Source organism: Nothobranchius furzeri, chromosome 12 (genome assembly GCF_043380555.1).
Source record: "Nothobranchius furzeri strain GRZ-AD chromosome 12, NfurGRZ-RIMD1, whole genome shotgun sequence".
Classification (NCBI taxonomy): Eukaryota; Metazoa; Chordata; class Actinopteri; order Cyprinodontiformes; family Nothobranchiidae; genus Nothobranchius; species Nothobranchius furzeri.
This window is the reverse complement of record NC_091752.1, coordinates 62,479,558-62,496,638: the sequence shown is the minus strand read 5'-3', so window position 1 is coordinate 62,496,638 and position 17,081 is coordinate 62,479,558. Positions and strand designations below refer to the sequence as shown.

General features: G+C 46.6%; 1 protein-coding gene across 2 annotated transcripts in view; it reads left to right on the top strand.

Moving 5' to 3' along the window:
• LOC107396227 (zinc finger protein 135) overlaps positions 1-14,906 on the top strand; it is a 33,330-nt gene extending 18,424 nt beyond the window's left edge. For both annotated transcript variants that reach the window (XM_015975831.3, XM_015975828.3), the window contains exons 2-3: positions 2,857-3,475; positions 13,816-14,906. In XM_015975831.3, coding sequence (XP_015831317.3) covers positions 2,907-3,475; positions 13,816-14,686 — 1,440 coding nt within the window. In that variant the 5' untranslated portion in view covers positions 2,857-2,906 and the 3' untranslated portion in view covers positions 14,687-14,906. The remainder of the gene's footprint in view (positions 1-2,856; positions 3,476-13,815) is intronic.
• The last annotated feature ends 2,175 nt before the right edge of the window (positions 14,907-17,081 follow it).

The following is a 17,081-nucleotide window of genomic DNA, read 5'->3' as shown; positions in this document are numbered from 1 at the left end:
CTCGTGGTTGACCCGTCTCTGCAAAATTGCATGGTCATCGGGGGCAGTTCCTGTGGAGTGGCAGACTGGGGTGGTGGTCCCCATCTTTAAGAAGGGTGACCGGGGGTTGTGTTCCAACTATAGGGGGATCACACACCTCAGCCTCCCTAGAAAGGTCTACTCCAAGGTACTGGAGAGGAGGGTCCGATCGATTTTTTTAATCTCAGATTGAGGAGGAGCAATGTGGTTTTCATCCTGGCCATGGAACTGTGGACCAGCTCTATACCCTTGCAAGGGTGATGGAGGGGGCATGGGAGTTTGCCCAACCAATCCACATGTGTTTTGTGGATTTGGAGAAGGCTTATGACCGTGTCCCCAGGGGCACCCTGTGGGGAACGCTCCAGGAGTATGGGGTGGGTGGCCTTTTGTTAAGGGCCATTCAGTCCCTTTACTATAGGAGCGTGAGTTTGGTCCGCATAGCCGGTAGAAAGTCGGACCTGTTACCGGTGAGGGTTGGACTCCGCCAGGGCTGCCCTTTGTCACCGATTCTGTTCATTACCTTTATGGACAGAATTTCTAGGCGCAGCCGTGGTGTGGAGTGTGTCGAGTTTGGTGGCAGGAGAATCTCGTCTCTGCTTTTTTCGGATGATGTGGTCCTCCTAGCTTCATCCAGCTCTGACCTTCAGCTCTTGCTGGGTAGGTTCGCGGCCGAGTGCGAAGCGGCTGGGATGAGGATCAGCACCTCCAAATCTGAGACCATGGCTCTCGACCGGGAAAGGGTGGCTTGCCATTTCCGGGTCGGGAGAGAGGTCCCACCTCAAGTGGAGGCATTTAAGTATCTGGGGGTCTTGTTCACGAGTGAGGGTAGGAGGGATCGGAAGATCAACAGGCAGATTGGTTCGGCGTCTGCAGTGATGCGGACGCTTAGTCAAACTATCGTGGTGAAGAGGGAGCTGAGCCAGAAAGCCAGGCTCTCGATTTACCGGTCAATCTAAGTCCCAGTCCTCACCTATGGTCATGAGCTTTGGGTAATGACCGAAAGAACAAGATCGCGGATACAAGCGGCCGAAATGAGTGTCCTCCGTAGGGTGGCCGGGCTCAGCCTTAGAGATAGGGTGAGGAGCTCGGACATTCGGGAGGGACTCGGAGTAGAACCGCTGCTCCTCCGGATCGAAAGGAGCCAGTTGAGGTGGTTTGGGCATCTGGTCAGGATGCCTCCTGGACGCCTCCCTGGGGAGGTGTTTCGGGCATTTCCTGCCGGCAGGAGGCCCCCGGGTCGACCCAGGACACGTTGGAGAGGTTACATCTCCAATCTGGTCCGGGAACGCCTTGGGGTCCTGCCGGAGGAACTGGTGGAGGTGGCTGGGGAGAGGACGGTCTGGAGCTCCCTAGTTGGGATGCTGCCCCCGCGACCAGGACCCGGATAATCGGAGGAAGACGATGACGACGTTTAAGTGCCATATGAATTCATAGTCTAATAAACTATATCACACAGTCCTACCAGCAGGTAGAAGAGCGGTCAACGTTCATAAATGGTGTTATGAGTGGTGACCTGCTTTAATCTGTGATTAAAACACAACCAGCTGCAGAAAGACCAGCGCCAGGGAGCTCATGCTGCTACTGTTAATGCTGAAACAGATGGTTTAGTCCTAAACTATTCAGAGTAAAAGTGAAACCAACTTAGAGACTTTAAACATGACACCTGGAAGGTTTTCATAGGTTAAGACTGGATCAAGACTTTTCTATAAACACATGGACTCTGTTTTCATTGTTAGGATTACCTTTCACCTCAAATCAATAACGCAATTCATCAGTGTGCAAAATGACACGAAACAACTCAAATCTACTGTAGATTTTTTTTAAAAGAGTTCTTGAGCCATTTATCCAATCCGATTTAGACCAAAGTGAGAAATCTTACTGGTCAGCTGTTCTTTTTTTCTCAGTGGTCAAATGTATTCATACTATCTGTGCTTTTATTGCAGCAGTTCACCTAAGCACTTCCTGTTAGCCATTTGCTTAGCACCACAACGCTATAAAAGTATTGATTTCAAATGAATCCCTGTTTTTTTATATTTGTTCTGTTAGGAGCTGTAAAATCAAGGCTCCTTTACACCTCCTGCAACATTCGTGTTTCAATGGTAACACCTAGGCTCAGAGATTTGTTTGTTATTAAAACTACAAGATGGAGGTGTTCTCCATTTGGATGTTGGACCAGTCTTTTTAATAACAGAAGCATCAGTTTTATCTCCAAAGTGTTTAATGTTAAAATGGCATCAATACACATTTTCCTCGATTTAATCATAGTTCTGAAATGACTGGGCAGGGCTCCATCCTCCTCCTGGTCTGAGTCTGCATTTCCTCTAGGTGCCATTCTTGGTTCAGATCTGTTCTAAAGCTGTAGTTCCACAAACCTCCGTCTTTGGTCTAATCTGATCAGAGGCAGGAGTTCTGTCTTTAGTCCTGATCTCATATGAGGCTAGAGTTCCACAGGGCTCTGTTTCTGGTCCCAGTCCAGTCCGAGCTCAGCTTTTACTTCTTATGTGATCTGAGGCTAGAGGTCCTAATCCCAATGTGATCTCAGTCTGGAGACTCTGGACAGACTCACTATATTATTATTTTCATTTGAAAGACTTTACATTGATTTCCTGGATGTCCAATAGAGGATTGCGATCAGTTTTGGATTTTAAAGTGAATCAATCAGTAAGAACTGTAAAAAAACTTGTGTTGAATCAGAATGCAGAGCTAAGCAACACCTAATGTTGGTCAATTGCTGGTCATTGATTATTTGTTTTGGGGAAAGATGGCATTTAGATTCGTGTTGGTGGCATAGTTGCTTTTCTTTTATCTTGTTAATAATCTGTCCCTCCTTTTCTTCAGGTGCTTCGCTTGCTCCTGGGCCTGGGTACAGCTGGGCACACCTTGTCAAGATGGAGGACTCTGAGACAGAGCTGATGGTGTCTGAGTCAGATGCTTTGGGAGCAGATTTCATCACTGTGGAGCTTGACACTCAGCCCATTGAGTACGTGGTGAAGTGGGCTGAGGTGGGCTCCAAGTTCACCATCTCGTGTGTGAAGAAGGACTCTGATGACTCAGCAGACCTGACGGCTGACCAACTAAAGATCGAGACAGATGAGGCCTTCTTTGCTCCCTATGAGGAGGTGTACCCATGTGAAGTGACGGAGCAGAGCGTGGAGATAAAGACAGACTCTGATGAGGAGGATGTTGAGGAGGACCAGGAGGACCTAGTGGAGGCAGGCAGCAGCCAGCTGGATGGTGAGGTTGACTCTGATGAGGACGACTATGAGCCGGATGAGCGTCAGTTTCGCTGCACTTACTGTGGGAAGTGTTACAGCCACGCCTCCAGCCTGTACCGCCACCAGCAGACGCACACCGGGAAAGCTGGAGCGGCACCGCTTGCCAAGAGGACCCTGGAGCCCACACATCAGGAAGCGCCATACACCTGTCCCCACTGTGGCATGAGCTTCAAAGGCAGTAGGTGGGTACACTGAACTTTCACCTCCAGAACCTGCTTTGAGTCTTTTAATGGGCTCAGTTTCTAACAGTGTTTTCACTTCCATAAATAATTTGTTCGCTGCCAGCCCTTTCATGGTCTGTAAAGCCCTTCGCTGCCAACGTTTTTCAGCGTTTTTAACTGTTAGGATGATGTCGACGCCAAAACAACCAAAACAAAGCAGAGACTCCCCTCTTACATCAGGAAGAATCCGCGCGTTTTGAGCTTTATCCGTTCTTTCATAATCTGTTGTTGAATTGTGATCGACAGAAGCTTTTCCGGTTCGCGCCTGACCTTTTTTACAGCAGCGGCCCAAAACGATCTCCTAACACATGGATTTTCTGCTTCCTGATCACGTGACGTGTAACGTATGCAGATGAAGATTGGCTTTAGAGCTGAGATGTTTGTTCTCACGGTGCGGGGGCTCGTTCCGATGTCCACACAGTAAAAAAAAAATGCAAATGACGAGTAGTCGTCATTGGCAGTGAATGAGTTCATGTCGTAATGTAGTTTTGTATGTGCTTCGGTTTCTGCGCCACTACAAACAGGTGAGAAGGTTCAGCCTGCTGACTGCTCTGCTTGTCTGGGGTGGGGGATACCATAAGACTGAGTGCTTTGATATGGAGCTAGCTGATAACACACTCTAACCCCACCCAGCTGTTGATCACAGCTGATAAATCTAGTTATCTGCCCAAATATCACCTAGCTAAAAGCTATAGGTACTGATGTGTGTGTTCCTCTGTATTCCTGAAGGCAACACAAACCTGGCTACAGGAGGTCTATGTTCTGGCTACACTATGTTCATGTTCAGCATGCTTGTGAAACTCAGAGTGACCAGTTGTATTTCAAAAACGATACGTTTTATACGGTTTCTACGGTAACTAGAACTTTAAAGAGCAAGTCACCCCCAAATCAACAATTTTTTTCTGATAAACTATATAAATGTGTGTCTAATCGTGCTGCAGACACGTGTAGTCAATAGTTTCGCACTTTAGTGCATTTTAGTTAAAATTTAAATTTTCTGCCTGAAACTGTCAGTGTTGTGCCGTTGTCAGGTAAAAACTCTTCACTGCATTTGAATTCTGCCACCGCTATTGGCTAAGGGGTATGCTATGATGTAAACTGGTACATTATGATGTCACAATGTCGTGAGTGTGTGTATTTGTTAGTGGCTCCACCCTCTCGGTCTGCTAGGCAACAGCATTTGTTGCATTTTTCAAACATGAAGTGGGAGTGAAGAACGCCTCTTGTAAGGGGTGACTTGCTCTTTAAGATGTGAGTTGGCTTTAGTTCAGTTCAGATAAGGGTTGGTCAACATCTCAATATTTTAAATAAATCAGTATAATTTCAAACAAGATGACTCTGCAAAGTTTATATCGAGTTTATAGCTTGTTCCATCTCTTAAGTGGTCGTGACATATATTCTCATTCATGTGCTCGATCAGGAAACTTGTGGATAAATGTTCTGCTCTAAACTTTACATTTCGCTTAGTGGTTCTTAATTATTTGAGGGCGTTTGTTTGTATTTCGGCCAGCCATTTCACTGTGGCTGCCGACCAGAGTTCTGTTTATCCTGTAAAGGCGGACCAAACCCCCCCACGTAGTCAGGAAACGGATATGGATAGAGATTCTGTGCAGAGTATGTGAAAACCTGTCAAAGTGTCTGAAATGTGATGTCCCAACTAGGGTTGCAAGGAACAACCAGTTTGACTTAGGGCTGGGCGATTTGGCCTAAAACCAATATCACGATATATTGAGGATTTCACCTCAATAACGATAAATGGACGATAACTAAAGGTATGCGCAGAGACAAAAGTTGTCCACTAGATGGGGCTGTCACGTGTATTACGTCAAGTCACATTTTTATGTGACTCGAGGTGGTAAAGCTTCCTTAAGGGACATAAACGTTGCCAACCTACACACATCTTTTCATTTCTTTATTATCAAATTTATTCACGATAAGAGTCAAAAATTTCAATAACGATACATTTTCAATTTATTTTCCGGTCTTAGTTTGACTATTAACCACGGTGTGAAACGCTGCGGTTAGCCCACCGTAAAGACGTCTCCAACATCGCAAAAAAAATCCATAAATAGATATAAATTAAAATTAGCAGACCAAAGTGAAAGTGAAACTGAACGAACGTGTGCAGCAGAACCAGCATCAACAACCACCGAGACTGCTCCGTTCCGTCCTAGGTAGTGCTTCAAGCCTACTGTGAGGAGATATTTAAGACTCCCAAAGCTGCTAAAAGAGAAATTCAGAACAATGTCTCATCCAGCTAAAGAGCTGGTGTTCCGACAATCCCTGCTACTCGTCGAAATTTGCTACTTTGGTGACCGATTTCTACGTCACGGTCTGTTTACCTGAAGAGACGCGCCACCTCTGGAAGTTGTTCTATTACTGCTTGTTATATCTGTCTGAGTGTTCCTTCTCTGTGGCCACCTCCAAGTTTAGGTCCTCCACCACATCCCTCACCCATGGTGTCCCACAAGGTTCTGTGCTTTGGCCTCTACTCTTCCTCCTCTATCTGCTTCCTCTTCAGCACATCCTGACCTCCTTTAAAGGAATCTCCTACCATCTTTACACAGATGACATCCAACTGTACATCTCCTTTAAGCCCCATGAGATGTCTAAACTGCAGATGTTCCACACCTGCTTAGACTCCAGTGTTTCCCTTACATAGGCGTAGCCGTGGCGGCCCGCCACGGCTGAAATCCCACCGCCACGCCTACAAGATCCCAAGTTTTATTGATTTTTTTAAATGTATTTATTTATTTTTTGCACCATTTTCCGAAGAAGCAGCGGGAACTACTGTGTTGCTGCTTGTGATCACAGCCGGCAGGCAGCAAGGAGGAGGAGGCAGGGCAGGGTGGTTACAGCTAGGGATGAGCGTACCGATAAAGCATTTTTGACGAATACGAGCATGAAACGAATGTAAAACTCGTAAATATCTGTAATCGTGCTGAAGGAAAATCCTCATTGGGTAACTGACTGTCTTCACGCTTTGTGCAAACTCTGCAGCCGGGAGCTCAGTCAGCTCGGCCCAGGCATCCACGCGCACACACAGACCGTAACGGATCTGTCTGTGACAAAATGTCCCAGATGAACGTGCCTGACCCCATCTGCAGGTGGATCACTGACTTCCTGACAGACAGGAAACAACAAGTCAGGCTGGGGAAGAATGTCTCGGACCAACGGACCATCAGCACCGGCTCACCACAGGGCTGTGTTCTTTTCCCTCTGCTCTTCTCCCTGTACACCAACAGCTGCACCTCCAAGCACGAGTCTGTCAAACTAATTAAGTTTGCTGACGACACCACCATCATCGGACTCATCTCTGATGGGGATGAGTCCGCTTACAGAATGGAGGCTGAACGGCTGGTGTCCTGGTGCAGCCACAACAACCTGGTGCTAAACACCCAGAAGACAGCGGAGGTTGTTGTGGACTTTAAGCAACCCCCCCCCCCCCCCCCAACCTGTCTGACACTCCCATCACGATGATGGACTCATGTCGCTTCCTGGGCACCACCATCACCCAGGACCTCAAATGGGAGCCCATCCATCACCACCATCAGAAAAAAGGCCCAGCAGAGGATGTACTTCCTGAGGCAGTTGAAGAAATTTAACCTATAACCCCAGTCAATGAGGCAATTCTACACCGCTATCATCGAGTCCATCCTCACCTCCTCCATCACCGTGTGGTACGCTGGAGCTACCACCAGGGACAAGAAGAGGCTGCAGCGTGTCGTGCGCTCTGCAGAGAAGGTCATTGGCCGCAAACTCCCCTCCATTCAAGATCTGTACACCTCTAGGACACTGAGACGTGCAGGTCGGATAAGAGCTGACTCATCTCACCCTGGACACAGTCTCTTCGACTCGCTCCCATCTGGCAGAAGGCTCAGATCCATTCGGACCAGAACCTCTCGCCACAAAAACAGTTTCTTCCCCTCTGCAGTTGGACTTTTGAATGAACATCCTAGGGCAGCCCACTCAAGTTGATTGGTCCCAGTCACGTGACCCGATGCTGTGCTTGAACCATTCAACAAATACTCAGATAAATACCTACACGGAGTAGATAGCTGCTTCTCTAATTCTTGCCACTTTTTACATTAATAATTTTATCATGAGTGTTTTATTAGTTCTTATATTTGCTTATCTCTTAATTAATTTTTTTTTCTATCTTACCTTCTGCACCAAAATACCGCAGCAATTTCCTAATGTTGTGACTCGGCACACATATGGCAATAAAAACTTCTGATTCTGATTCTGATCTCTCTGTGCTTGCTTCACTGTCTCTCACGTTTCTTCAGAACTCCCTAGGTTTTCTTCAGCTCGCCTCTTTTTCAGTTCAGTATTTAAGAGAGGATTAATTTATGATCACTGATCTCAGGCTCTTTCCGTCTGAGCCTGAGATCAGTGGTCTCCTTTAAACTCACCTGTTCAGGCTTTGGTGGGACCTTCATCACCACCCTCCCCTGGTTCTGCTCTGATTCTGCCTTTCCCAGGATCCTCTGATTTCCCTCTCCCTTTCCTTACGTTTTTTTAACCACAATTTTTTTTCTCTAATTTTAAACATTTTTAATCAGTTCTTGAAATATTTTTAATACTTTAACATTTAGTTTTGTGTTTGTGAAGAGCCTCATGATTTTTATCTTGATCACTTTATTGCTTTTCTTTCTTTTCGTATGTTTACCTGACAGTTAGCTTGTAAATGGCTTGTAAAATATCGTTATCATACTGTAAACAATACATTTCTCCCATTGTTTACCGTCATTGGCTGCACAGTGGAGCAGTGGTTAGCGCTGCTGCCGTGCAGCAAGAAGGTCCTGGGTTCACATCCCAGCCTGGTGTCTTTCTGCATGGAGTTTCCATGTTCTCCCTGTGAACGCGTGGGTTCTCTCCGGGTGCTGCGGCTTCCTCCCACAGTCCAAACACATGCCCTGCGATGGACTGGTAACCAGTCCAGGGTGTACCCCGCCTGGATGTCTGGAAACGGCTGAAGATAGGCACCAGCCTCCCAGGACCCTGCGAGGATAAGCTTGTATAGAAAATGGATGGATTTAACATCATTCACTGAATCATGACAAACATGGTATTTTTCATAAATAAATTGCCATAAACACTGTATATTTTTGCTAATAATTGTACAACAGCTCTGTATTTTTGAGTAATATCACCTATTTAAAATAAACCGTGCTTATTGGCGTGTTACTCTACTGTAAACAAGAGCGAAACTGTCGTAACATGCTGCCGGGGGAATATTCGACAAGGAAGCATGGATAGTCAGAACACCAGCAGAAAAAAAGTTGCGTCACTCCCAATTTATCATCTCATCACGCAGACAGATTAGCTTCACCTGAGTCAGATTACGTTAGTGACTGAACGGATTTAATGGTAATATTAGAACATTCCAGTGAACAACGGTTCATGTTGTGTTGTTTTACGGTCTCCTGTTTCTGTCTACAACAAGCCTGTATGGCAAAACCATTTTAATATTTGATCAACAACACCTCTCTGTAATTCCTGTTCTGCATAGTAGGCTTGGGCGGTATTACGGTATTACCGTTTACAGCTGGTGTCAGTTCCAATTAGGGGTGACCCTTTCGGATATCGATATCGGAAGTAACTCTATCGGCACAAAAACAGGCGAATTATATCGGACGGCGTCAAAATCTCTGATATAAGTGGTCCGTTAAGGTTCACATTTTTGTAACAACTGGTTAAAAAAAATTGTCATTTTTTTCATACTAACTGTTATTGGCTCTTGTTCTCTGATTGAGTAATATCCGTGATCAAGCCTGTCATACGTTCCACACTACGAAACAGGTACAAGTATGTATGGTTTGTGCTGATATTGGTATTGGTCAATACTGAAGGCTACAATATCGGTATTGTATCGGAAGTCAGAAAGTTGTATCGGGACATCCATAGTTCCAGTACCGTCATGCAAAAATGCGTGCAGGTAGGAGACGAGGATTAAAAAATAAAAGCAAAAGATAAATAAAAGTCATTCGGTGTAAAAGAACGTGGTTGAATTTTCAATTTTACTGAAGTAGTTTCAAATGTTTTGTCCAACTTTTGGAGACTCTCCATAAAGTTAATGAACATGATGTCATCACATGACAGCGCGGAGGACGACACGCCGAGAGAAACATGGCCGTTCGTGCACCAGCTAAGGAGTTGTTCTGGTGTTCTGTCGAAGCACCATACCATGTCAGATTGGCATACCCATATTACAGAGCATACCAGTCTGACGGGGCCAGGTATGTCAGACTGATGTAGTTGTAATCCTACCCTGCACCCTAACTCTTACCCTAACCCCAGTGACACCACATCAGCAGATAAGCACATGCACATTTTCTGCTGGTATGCTCCTCTGACTGGTATGGTGCCCTGATACCACACCGGTGAACACTGATGAGGTCATTAGTGCTAACGGAAGATGACAGTGGAAGACCCACGCTCCGACTGAACCGCAGAGGAGCAAGCCTTAGCTGTAATGGCAGCTTTCTGTCTGGAGCCAGTTATTAAAAGATGTCAACACAAGTTTCTGGTGCAAAATAAGCAGCCAGTCTTCCCCAGATGTTGCGACTAGCACCAAAGTACCTGTATACCGTGTCACAGGCTCGTCGAAGCGGGTTTTCAGCAGAGCAGTCGGAGGTTTAAAGCCACAAAAGGTAAACATGCTGGTTTTTCATCTTTTTATAAGCTGCGTTTTTGTTAATATTATGTGTTGTTATAGTTATCATGTTTGTTATTCGGTTTCTGTATGGTGAAGGTCCAAACTAACAGCCTGGTAATGCCACCTGAGGCTTACGTCATCATTTTGAAATTAGTCCCGGTAATACCGTACACCGTGGTAAACTGTGGAGGAAGCTAGACGGTATTAAAGTTTGGATACCGCCCAAGCCTACTACATAGCAATAATATAATCAATCCTTGTCCAAATACTATTCTTACTGAATAAATAGAAAAGATATGAAGTAGAAATTACATGCAAGTAATCAGTAATATTCATAATAACAACTGCACTAGAAGAACCTCAGCATCTTAACTCTTTAAGGAGTCTCCATCCTTCAGCGCCAGGGTATCTGCAGGTCCTTAAAAAGTCTTAAAAAGTCTTAAATTTGCTTTTCCAAATTTAAGGCCTTAAAAATCCTTAAAAATTACAAATAATCATTAAATAGTTTCCAAAAGTCTTAAATTACCAAAGACCCAATAAACAAGATTATTTTGTTTCTATAAAATTTCCATGAATTTCTAGTTAGTGTTCAGCATTTTTTGTGTATGGTATTGGCGTAAGCGGAACCGTACACGTTGGGTTGGTTGTGAAAGGGGGCTATTTTTAGATGAGCATGTTAAGCTAGTGGGAGTTTGCGCCATGGGGAAGTGCAACATTAATGGTAACCGGATGGCTAATCCCACATTCACGATGTGGTTAGCACCGGTTCCAGGCAATAGCTGGAAATTATAGCTCAAATAAAAAAAAAAAAAACTGCTTAAATTTGGTCCAAGTGGCCTTAAAAAAGGTCTTAAAAAGTCTTAAATTTGGCTCCCTTAAACCTGCAGATACCCTGTTTTAACCTTTTTGTCTTTTTACAGAAACTCTAAAAAGGCTTTTAGGCAAATATAATTAAAGGTGTGGTTCACTGAAAAACCATTTTAATTACTGTTTCTGACAGTCAGTCACTCTGAGTGTTTCATGCAGGCTGAACATGAAAAGGGTCTCCTACACCTATTTCCTGCATTAGCTTCTGATAGAAAACCGACGGTGAAACTCCAGGATTAGAAAATCCTGACAGATCTACGTCACAGTCATTTAACATTCATGGACTCACCCATCTGGACTCATGAAGTGGAAGGCTGTTGTTGATTTAGTGTCCAGAAAACAGCAGAGAATGTCTCTTTAGAGAATGTCTAGTAAAAGTTATCCGTTAGCATTAGCAACTCCACCACACAGCAGAACTCCTCCAGGCTTGTGTTATTTGTGGAGGTAAACCATCAACGTTGCAGACCAGTAGTTGAGTGAATTTTTCCTAAGCAAAATCTCTGAGAATGAACAAGAGATATTTCAGGGGTTGAACACCTTTTATAGAATGTAATCATGCCTTTTATCAATAGTTTATAGCAGTGGTTCCCAAACTTATTTAGCCGCGCACCCCCTTCTATGTCCCGACCATGTTGACGCACCCCCCCCCCCCCCCAGCCCCCACATCGGGGCATGGCTCTATATATATATCAATGTCAAGCTAAACAGAGAGGGTTAAAAAAATTCCCCATCACTTTCATTTTTAAATAGTAATTAATAAACATTCGATACCATTACAATTTCCTCTGATTTCATTTTAAATAAATATTTAGAGTGCCCAGGTAGCACATAAACAATGCAATTTAACGGTTTTCTTAAAGTAGGAACGTTTAACCTGTGCGGCCAGAGCGCTCTCCTTCCTTCTGCTCTGCATAAACCTGAGCTGATCACCTACTTGTGCGTGATCAAATGTCAATAGGGGACAAGATATAGCCATGATGTTCACTTTTACCTCAGACCGACTTATTGCTGTTTTATGGTGTGGCTGAATCTGCGATCCGCTGCCATGCGGACCGGAATAACAAATGCTGCAGTAACATGAGTTGTGGTCAGGTTCATGAGGAGTCACTGGCTGGAGCGGACCCGACTCATCCCAGAAGCTAATATCTTAATTTGACCTTGAATGAAAAAAAACCTCTTAAAAGTTTTTATCACGGTGGAGGCAGCGTTCATTTCTGCCTTCAGTCTGACGGCGCGCCGGAGTTAAAGCAGCGTGTGCGCTTATTGATTCTGTGTGTGTGTGACACAGCCGCTCAAGTCACCGCGTCTCGTGCTATTTAAACCAATGTTGTAAAATGACTTCTGCCCAGCCCAGATGTGCTCACTTGTGCACCCGTGAGCTGTGGTTCCGCTGGAACGCGTCTGACCTCTGACAGACGCACTCTGAACTTCAGATCGTTAGCGCGCTGTTAATAGCCTGAATGGGGATCATTTCTTGTTATTTTGTTACATCCACAATGCTCTGTGTGTGAGGTTTACAACGTCAGAACACCTGCATGAGACAGGTGTTGATTACAATCTGCCAGAATGACTCACCACCTTCAGATTTCTCCAACACCGTTAAAAATGATCAAATACGGAACATATCGGCGTGCGCAGGCCAGAGTGCTGAAGCTCGGCGCATTGTTATTATGAAGCTAGGGCACATGTGGAGGACACGCGCAAAAATATACTTGTTTTCAATTACATTTATTGGGCCCACTTACTTTTTCTTTGGCCCGCCCACAAATGAGTTTCTACGCTAACGGTGACATATGACAGACTTCTCTGAGCTCCGCAGCCATTACACTTTTCACCTCGCGCACCCCCTAGCGGCAGCTCGCGCACCCCCAGGGGTGCGCGCACCACACTTTGGGAATCCCTGGTTTATAGAATGTGTGTGATTTACATAAGTTATGAAAATGGAGCAGCCATCTCAACTTCCCCCTCATTTTGCTTGCTGGGAAACCTGGACGATGTCCCAATTGAAGCCAATTTGGTTCACGTGGTTCTGACTGCCGTAAGCATCATCAAGAAAACTATCCTCATATACAGGATAAATAATCTTTGCATTAACCAAATTACACCTGAGACCGCTTCTGCCTCCACTTCAAATCTCTCAGAGCTCCTTTGATCTGTTCCATCACATAGCGATGATGAAGGGTCGTTGTTATTGTCCTACACGATTCTGTGGTTGATGTGGTGGAGGGTCCTGGAGGGTGGGTTCTCTGGGCGGGTCTGGGGCTTGGGGGCTGCTGCCCCACTAGTGGTGGTTGGGAGGTCTCGGTGGGTGGACTTCTGGCAGCCGTGTTTTGGAGCTTGGGAGTTCTTGACGATGGCCACAGGTCGCTGCCTGATGGCTGCATTGCCCCAGGGTGGGTGAGGGTATGGTGGCTAGGGGTGTGGGGGGGTGGTCATCCCCAGATTGGAATCTGGGCTGGGCCTGGGGGATTGGGTCCTGGCTTGCCAGTAGAGGGGCAGGAGCATACGGCGGTACCTGGCCCTGGCTCGGGGGGGCCTCGGGAGGACCTTGGTTCCTCCTAAACTGGCATGAACACTCCTGTTCCATCACGGGGAGGGGAGGACCAAACTTTACCTCGGTGTCTATGTCCTACGTAGTCTGGAAGTTGATCAAATGCAGGGATGGGAGTAGATAGTCTGCTGGGGTGGGGCTGGGTAGGTGGGGCTCTGTGATGCTGCTGCTCTGCCTAAGCCAAAGCATCCTCATGTGTATTGTGTGCTTGTTTACCTGCAGAATGCTGGGGAGCCACCTGAGGCTGCACGGGAAGCGACGCATCCACCCCTGCAACATCTGTGGTAAGGAGTTCAACCATAGCTCCAGCCTCTCTCGCCACCGCCTCATCCACAAAAAGGGAAAGGGTCTCCTCAAGGACTCTGCCCTTGGCACCAGCATGACCACCCTGCACCGCCCACTGAAGGTTGGCACCAAGAACAAGGGGACCAAAAGGCGGCGGCAGCACCAGCAGCAGCAGCAGCATGTGGCCACTGCCATCATCCAGACCCAGGGTTCTGACAAGTTCTATGCCTGCCCACAGTGTGACATGAGCTTCAGGACCTCTACGCTGCTGTCCAAACATCAGGTGACCCACGTCAAGGAACTGCTGGACAGCTACACGCCTGGCAAGGAGAATCTGAGCGAGAGCTCCTCCGACCTCAAGATCCGTCTGAAGCTCTGCTCCCGTGACAAACCCAACTTCTACACCCTGTGCAAGAAGAACCGCCGTCGCAGAGGCCGACCCGGCAAACGAGGCCCCACCTCCTCTGAGGACGGCGCTGAAGGAGACGTTGGAGCCGGGCGCCATGGCTGCAGCCAGTGTGGGAAGCGATTCAGCTATGCCTCCAGCCTGGCTCGGCACCAGCAGATCCACCTTGCGGCGGACAGCAGTGGCTGCGGGAGGCAGCTCCACACCAAGACGGGTCTTCCCGGTTCCAAGACCAAGACCTACATGTGTATGGCGTGCAACAAGACCTTCATGCACTCATCCAGCTTCTCGCGCCACAAGAAGGCTCACCTGGAGAGTGAGCAGCGGGCCCACACCGCCACCAAGCTCCAGAACAGACCCATTGTGGATGAGACCGCTCCGCTGGAGTCCGACTCAGAGTAATGCCACTCAACTATGGACTGGTGTTGGCTGGTCCTAGTTGGTTCTGAACCAGCTCTTACTGGTTCTGGACTAGTTTGGGACCAGCTCTGTTGAAACTGAGAAACGTTCTGGACCTGTTGGAGGTTCTGCTTATCCAGGTTTCAGGAACTGGTTAATTCTTGTGTGTAGATAACTGCAGGATGTCCTTCTAAGGTTAATAATATTCGGGGGGGGGGGGGGACCTTATGTGGTCCGAAGTGATTGCTAGCTTCTTGCTCTTCAAATGGGATTAAATTTAAAGTTCAGGCCCCTCCCCCTTCCCATAGCCCGCACACCTGACCAAACTGAAGCTGAATTGTTTTTGCTCTTTTACGCCTCAGCTTGCAGAGCATTATGGGTAATGGAGTCCCTCCCAGTCAGCTTGATTGACTCATTACTGTCAGCAGATGATTGGTACTAGTCAATGACCAATAAATGATATCCCATCATAAAGAAATGGAGCCGACGGTCTGTACCTTCTGTGATTCGTTAGTGCAGCCTTCAGCAGTTTTCTCACCCTTTAATGTCACACAAGAATCTGTGTTGGTTTCTGGTCACTTCCTGTGTTTTGGTCCATAGTTTGGTCATTGTTAACTCATTAGCCCCACCTCTTTTTGCTCAAGAGTCCTGCCCTGTTCTGTCTGAGAGATATGATTGGCTAAAAGCTCCCAGAGTTCTGATTGGTTGATGCTTTGACACTTTAAGGCTGGAAAGTCAGCACAGATGAGTCAGGCAGCCATGTTTGTAGTTTTGTTACTCCCCTGCTCTGACAGACTGCACTTCCTGTTTTGTTGTGTTGGCAGTTTAAAATGCACTTATTTATGAATTAGCAAAATGTTGTGAAAATATAACTTATTTAAATGTAAAAAGTGAAAATGACACCCTCCGTTGCTATGGCGACGCTGCCTCGTTCATCCTTCAGTTGCAGAGTGGACGGCACCACCAGTTCTTCACCAGTTCATCAAGTAACGCTGCAGAGGCCAACAAGGTCACATGACTCAGACACACCAGTGCACACAAGCTCCTCCCCCTCAGCCAGTCACAGAAAGGTTTTATTGTGATCGCAAAGGAAAAGCTAAAGGGGTCCTGTCCGGGATCAGCTCCATCTGTGAATGAATTATTTTAGTGTAAAATAAAGCTGGAGGAGGAGCGGTCACCAAAATGAAACCGTTTCTGTGAACACAAGCAGACCTAAGCCCCGCCCCCTCCACTCTGTTTCCTGCTGTCCCGAGTTCACCAGAAATGTGGACTGTGTGATTGGAGTTAGTTTAATGCTGATCTGTCTTCATGTTCTGGTTCTGTCCCTCTTTAGCTCCATGTGGTGTGGGTTTGTTTTGGTTCTGACGGGTTGAAGGTTGTTCGTCATCGTGTTGTGTTTGCTGATAGAATAAATCCAGTCCACATGTTTTGTTGCATTTTGTAATAAACATTGGAAAGTTTTAGTCACCTTCAGTTGAAGCAACATGTTGATCATCAAAGTGTCCAGCAGAGGGTGCCAGACATTCAGCCACTGGAATCACTTCTGGATTCAAAGGTCAACAGCTGATTGTTCACTTTCAACCAAAACAGGAGAAGCGACGATGGAGCGTGTTCACAGATTCTGTAAAGGCTCTGCTCCAGCCAGCAGGTGGCGCGGTTGGGTTCCATCAACCTGACTTCTGTTGCAACAGGACGTCAGCAGTGTCATCGGTCAGCTGATTCATGACCTATTGATTGACAGGTGCTTGGATCAAACCTCCAGTTCTTCAGGTGTGTCTGCAGACACTGATGTGGTCCGATGTGTTCTTAAGTCTCAGTCAGGTGAAAAAGCCAAACCTGAGTTCCTAACTCCTCCAGTCTGGATCAACAGCTTCTGGAAGCGGTCATCTGGACTTGGGGTTTCCCCTCAGCTCCACTCCAGGCCTGGTTGTCTTGGCTTGTCCGAGCTGAGTTCAGTGAAGGTCCGTTCGTTTGCTACTCCAGAGGTGGCGGGGTTAAGCTGGGGTTGCTCTTCTTGGACCTAGACTCGACTTTTTAAACCTTCTCAGCTCATTGTTGATCCGACTAGAGTCCACTTTACTTGATCTGTTTCTTACAAACACTGATTTCCTTTTTCCTGTGAGATGAGCGATTGTCTAGAATGCAAAACCACCTTTGACCTATGGGATCTATACCACACTGGGGCAGCAGTAGCTCAGGTGGTAGAGCGGGTTGCCTCATGATTGGAGGGTCATGGGTTCGATTCCAGCTCCCACCAGGGGTATTCTGCTGTTGTGTCCTTGGGAAAGACACTTGACCCAATTTGCCTGTGTTGGTGGTGGCCAGAGGGGCCGACGGCGCCAAATGGCAGCCTCGCCTCTACACGGTAGCTAACCATCACTGCATGGAAGCGTCTTTG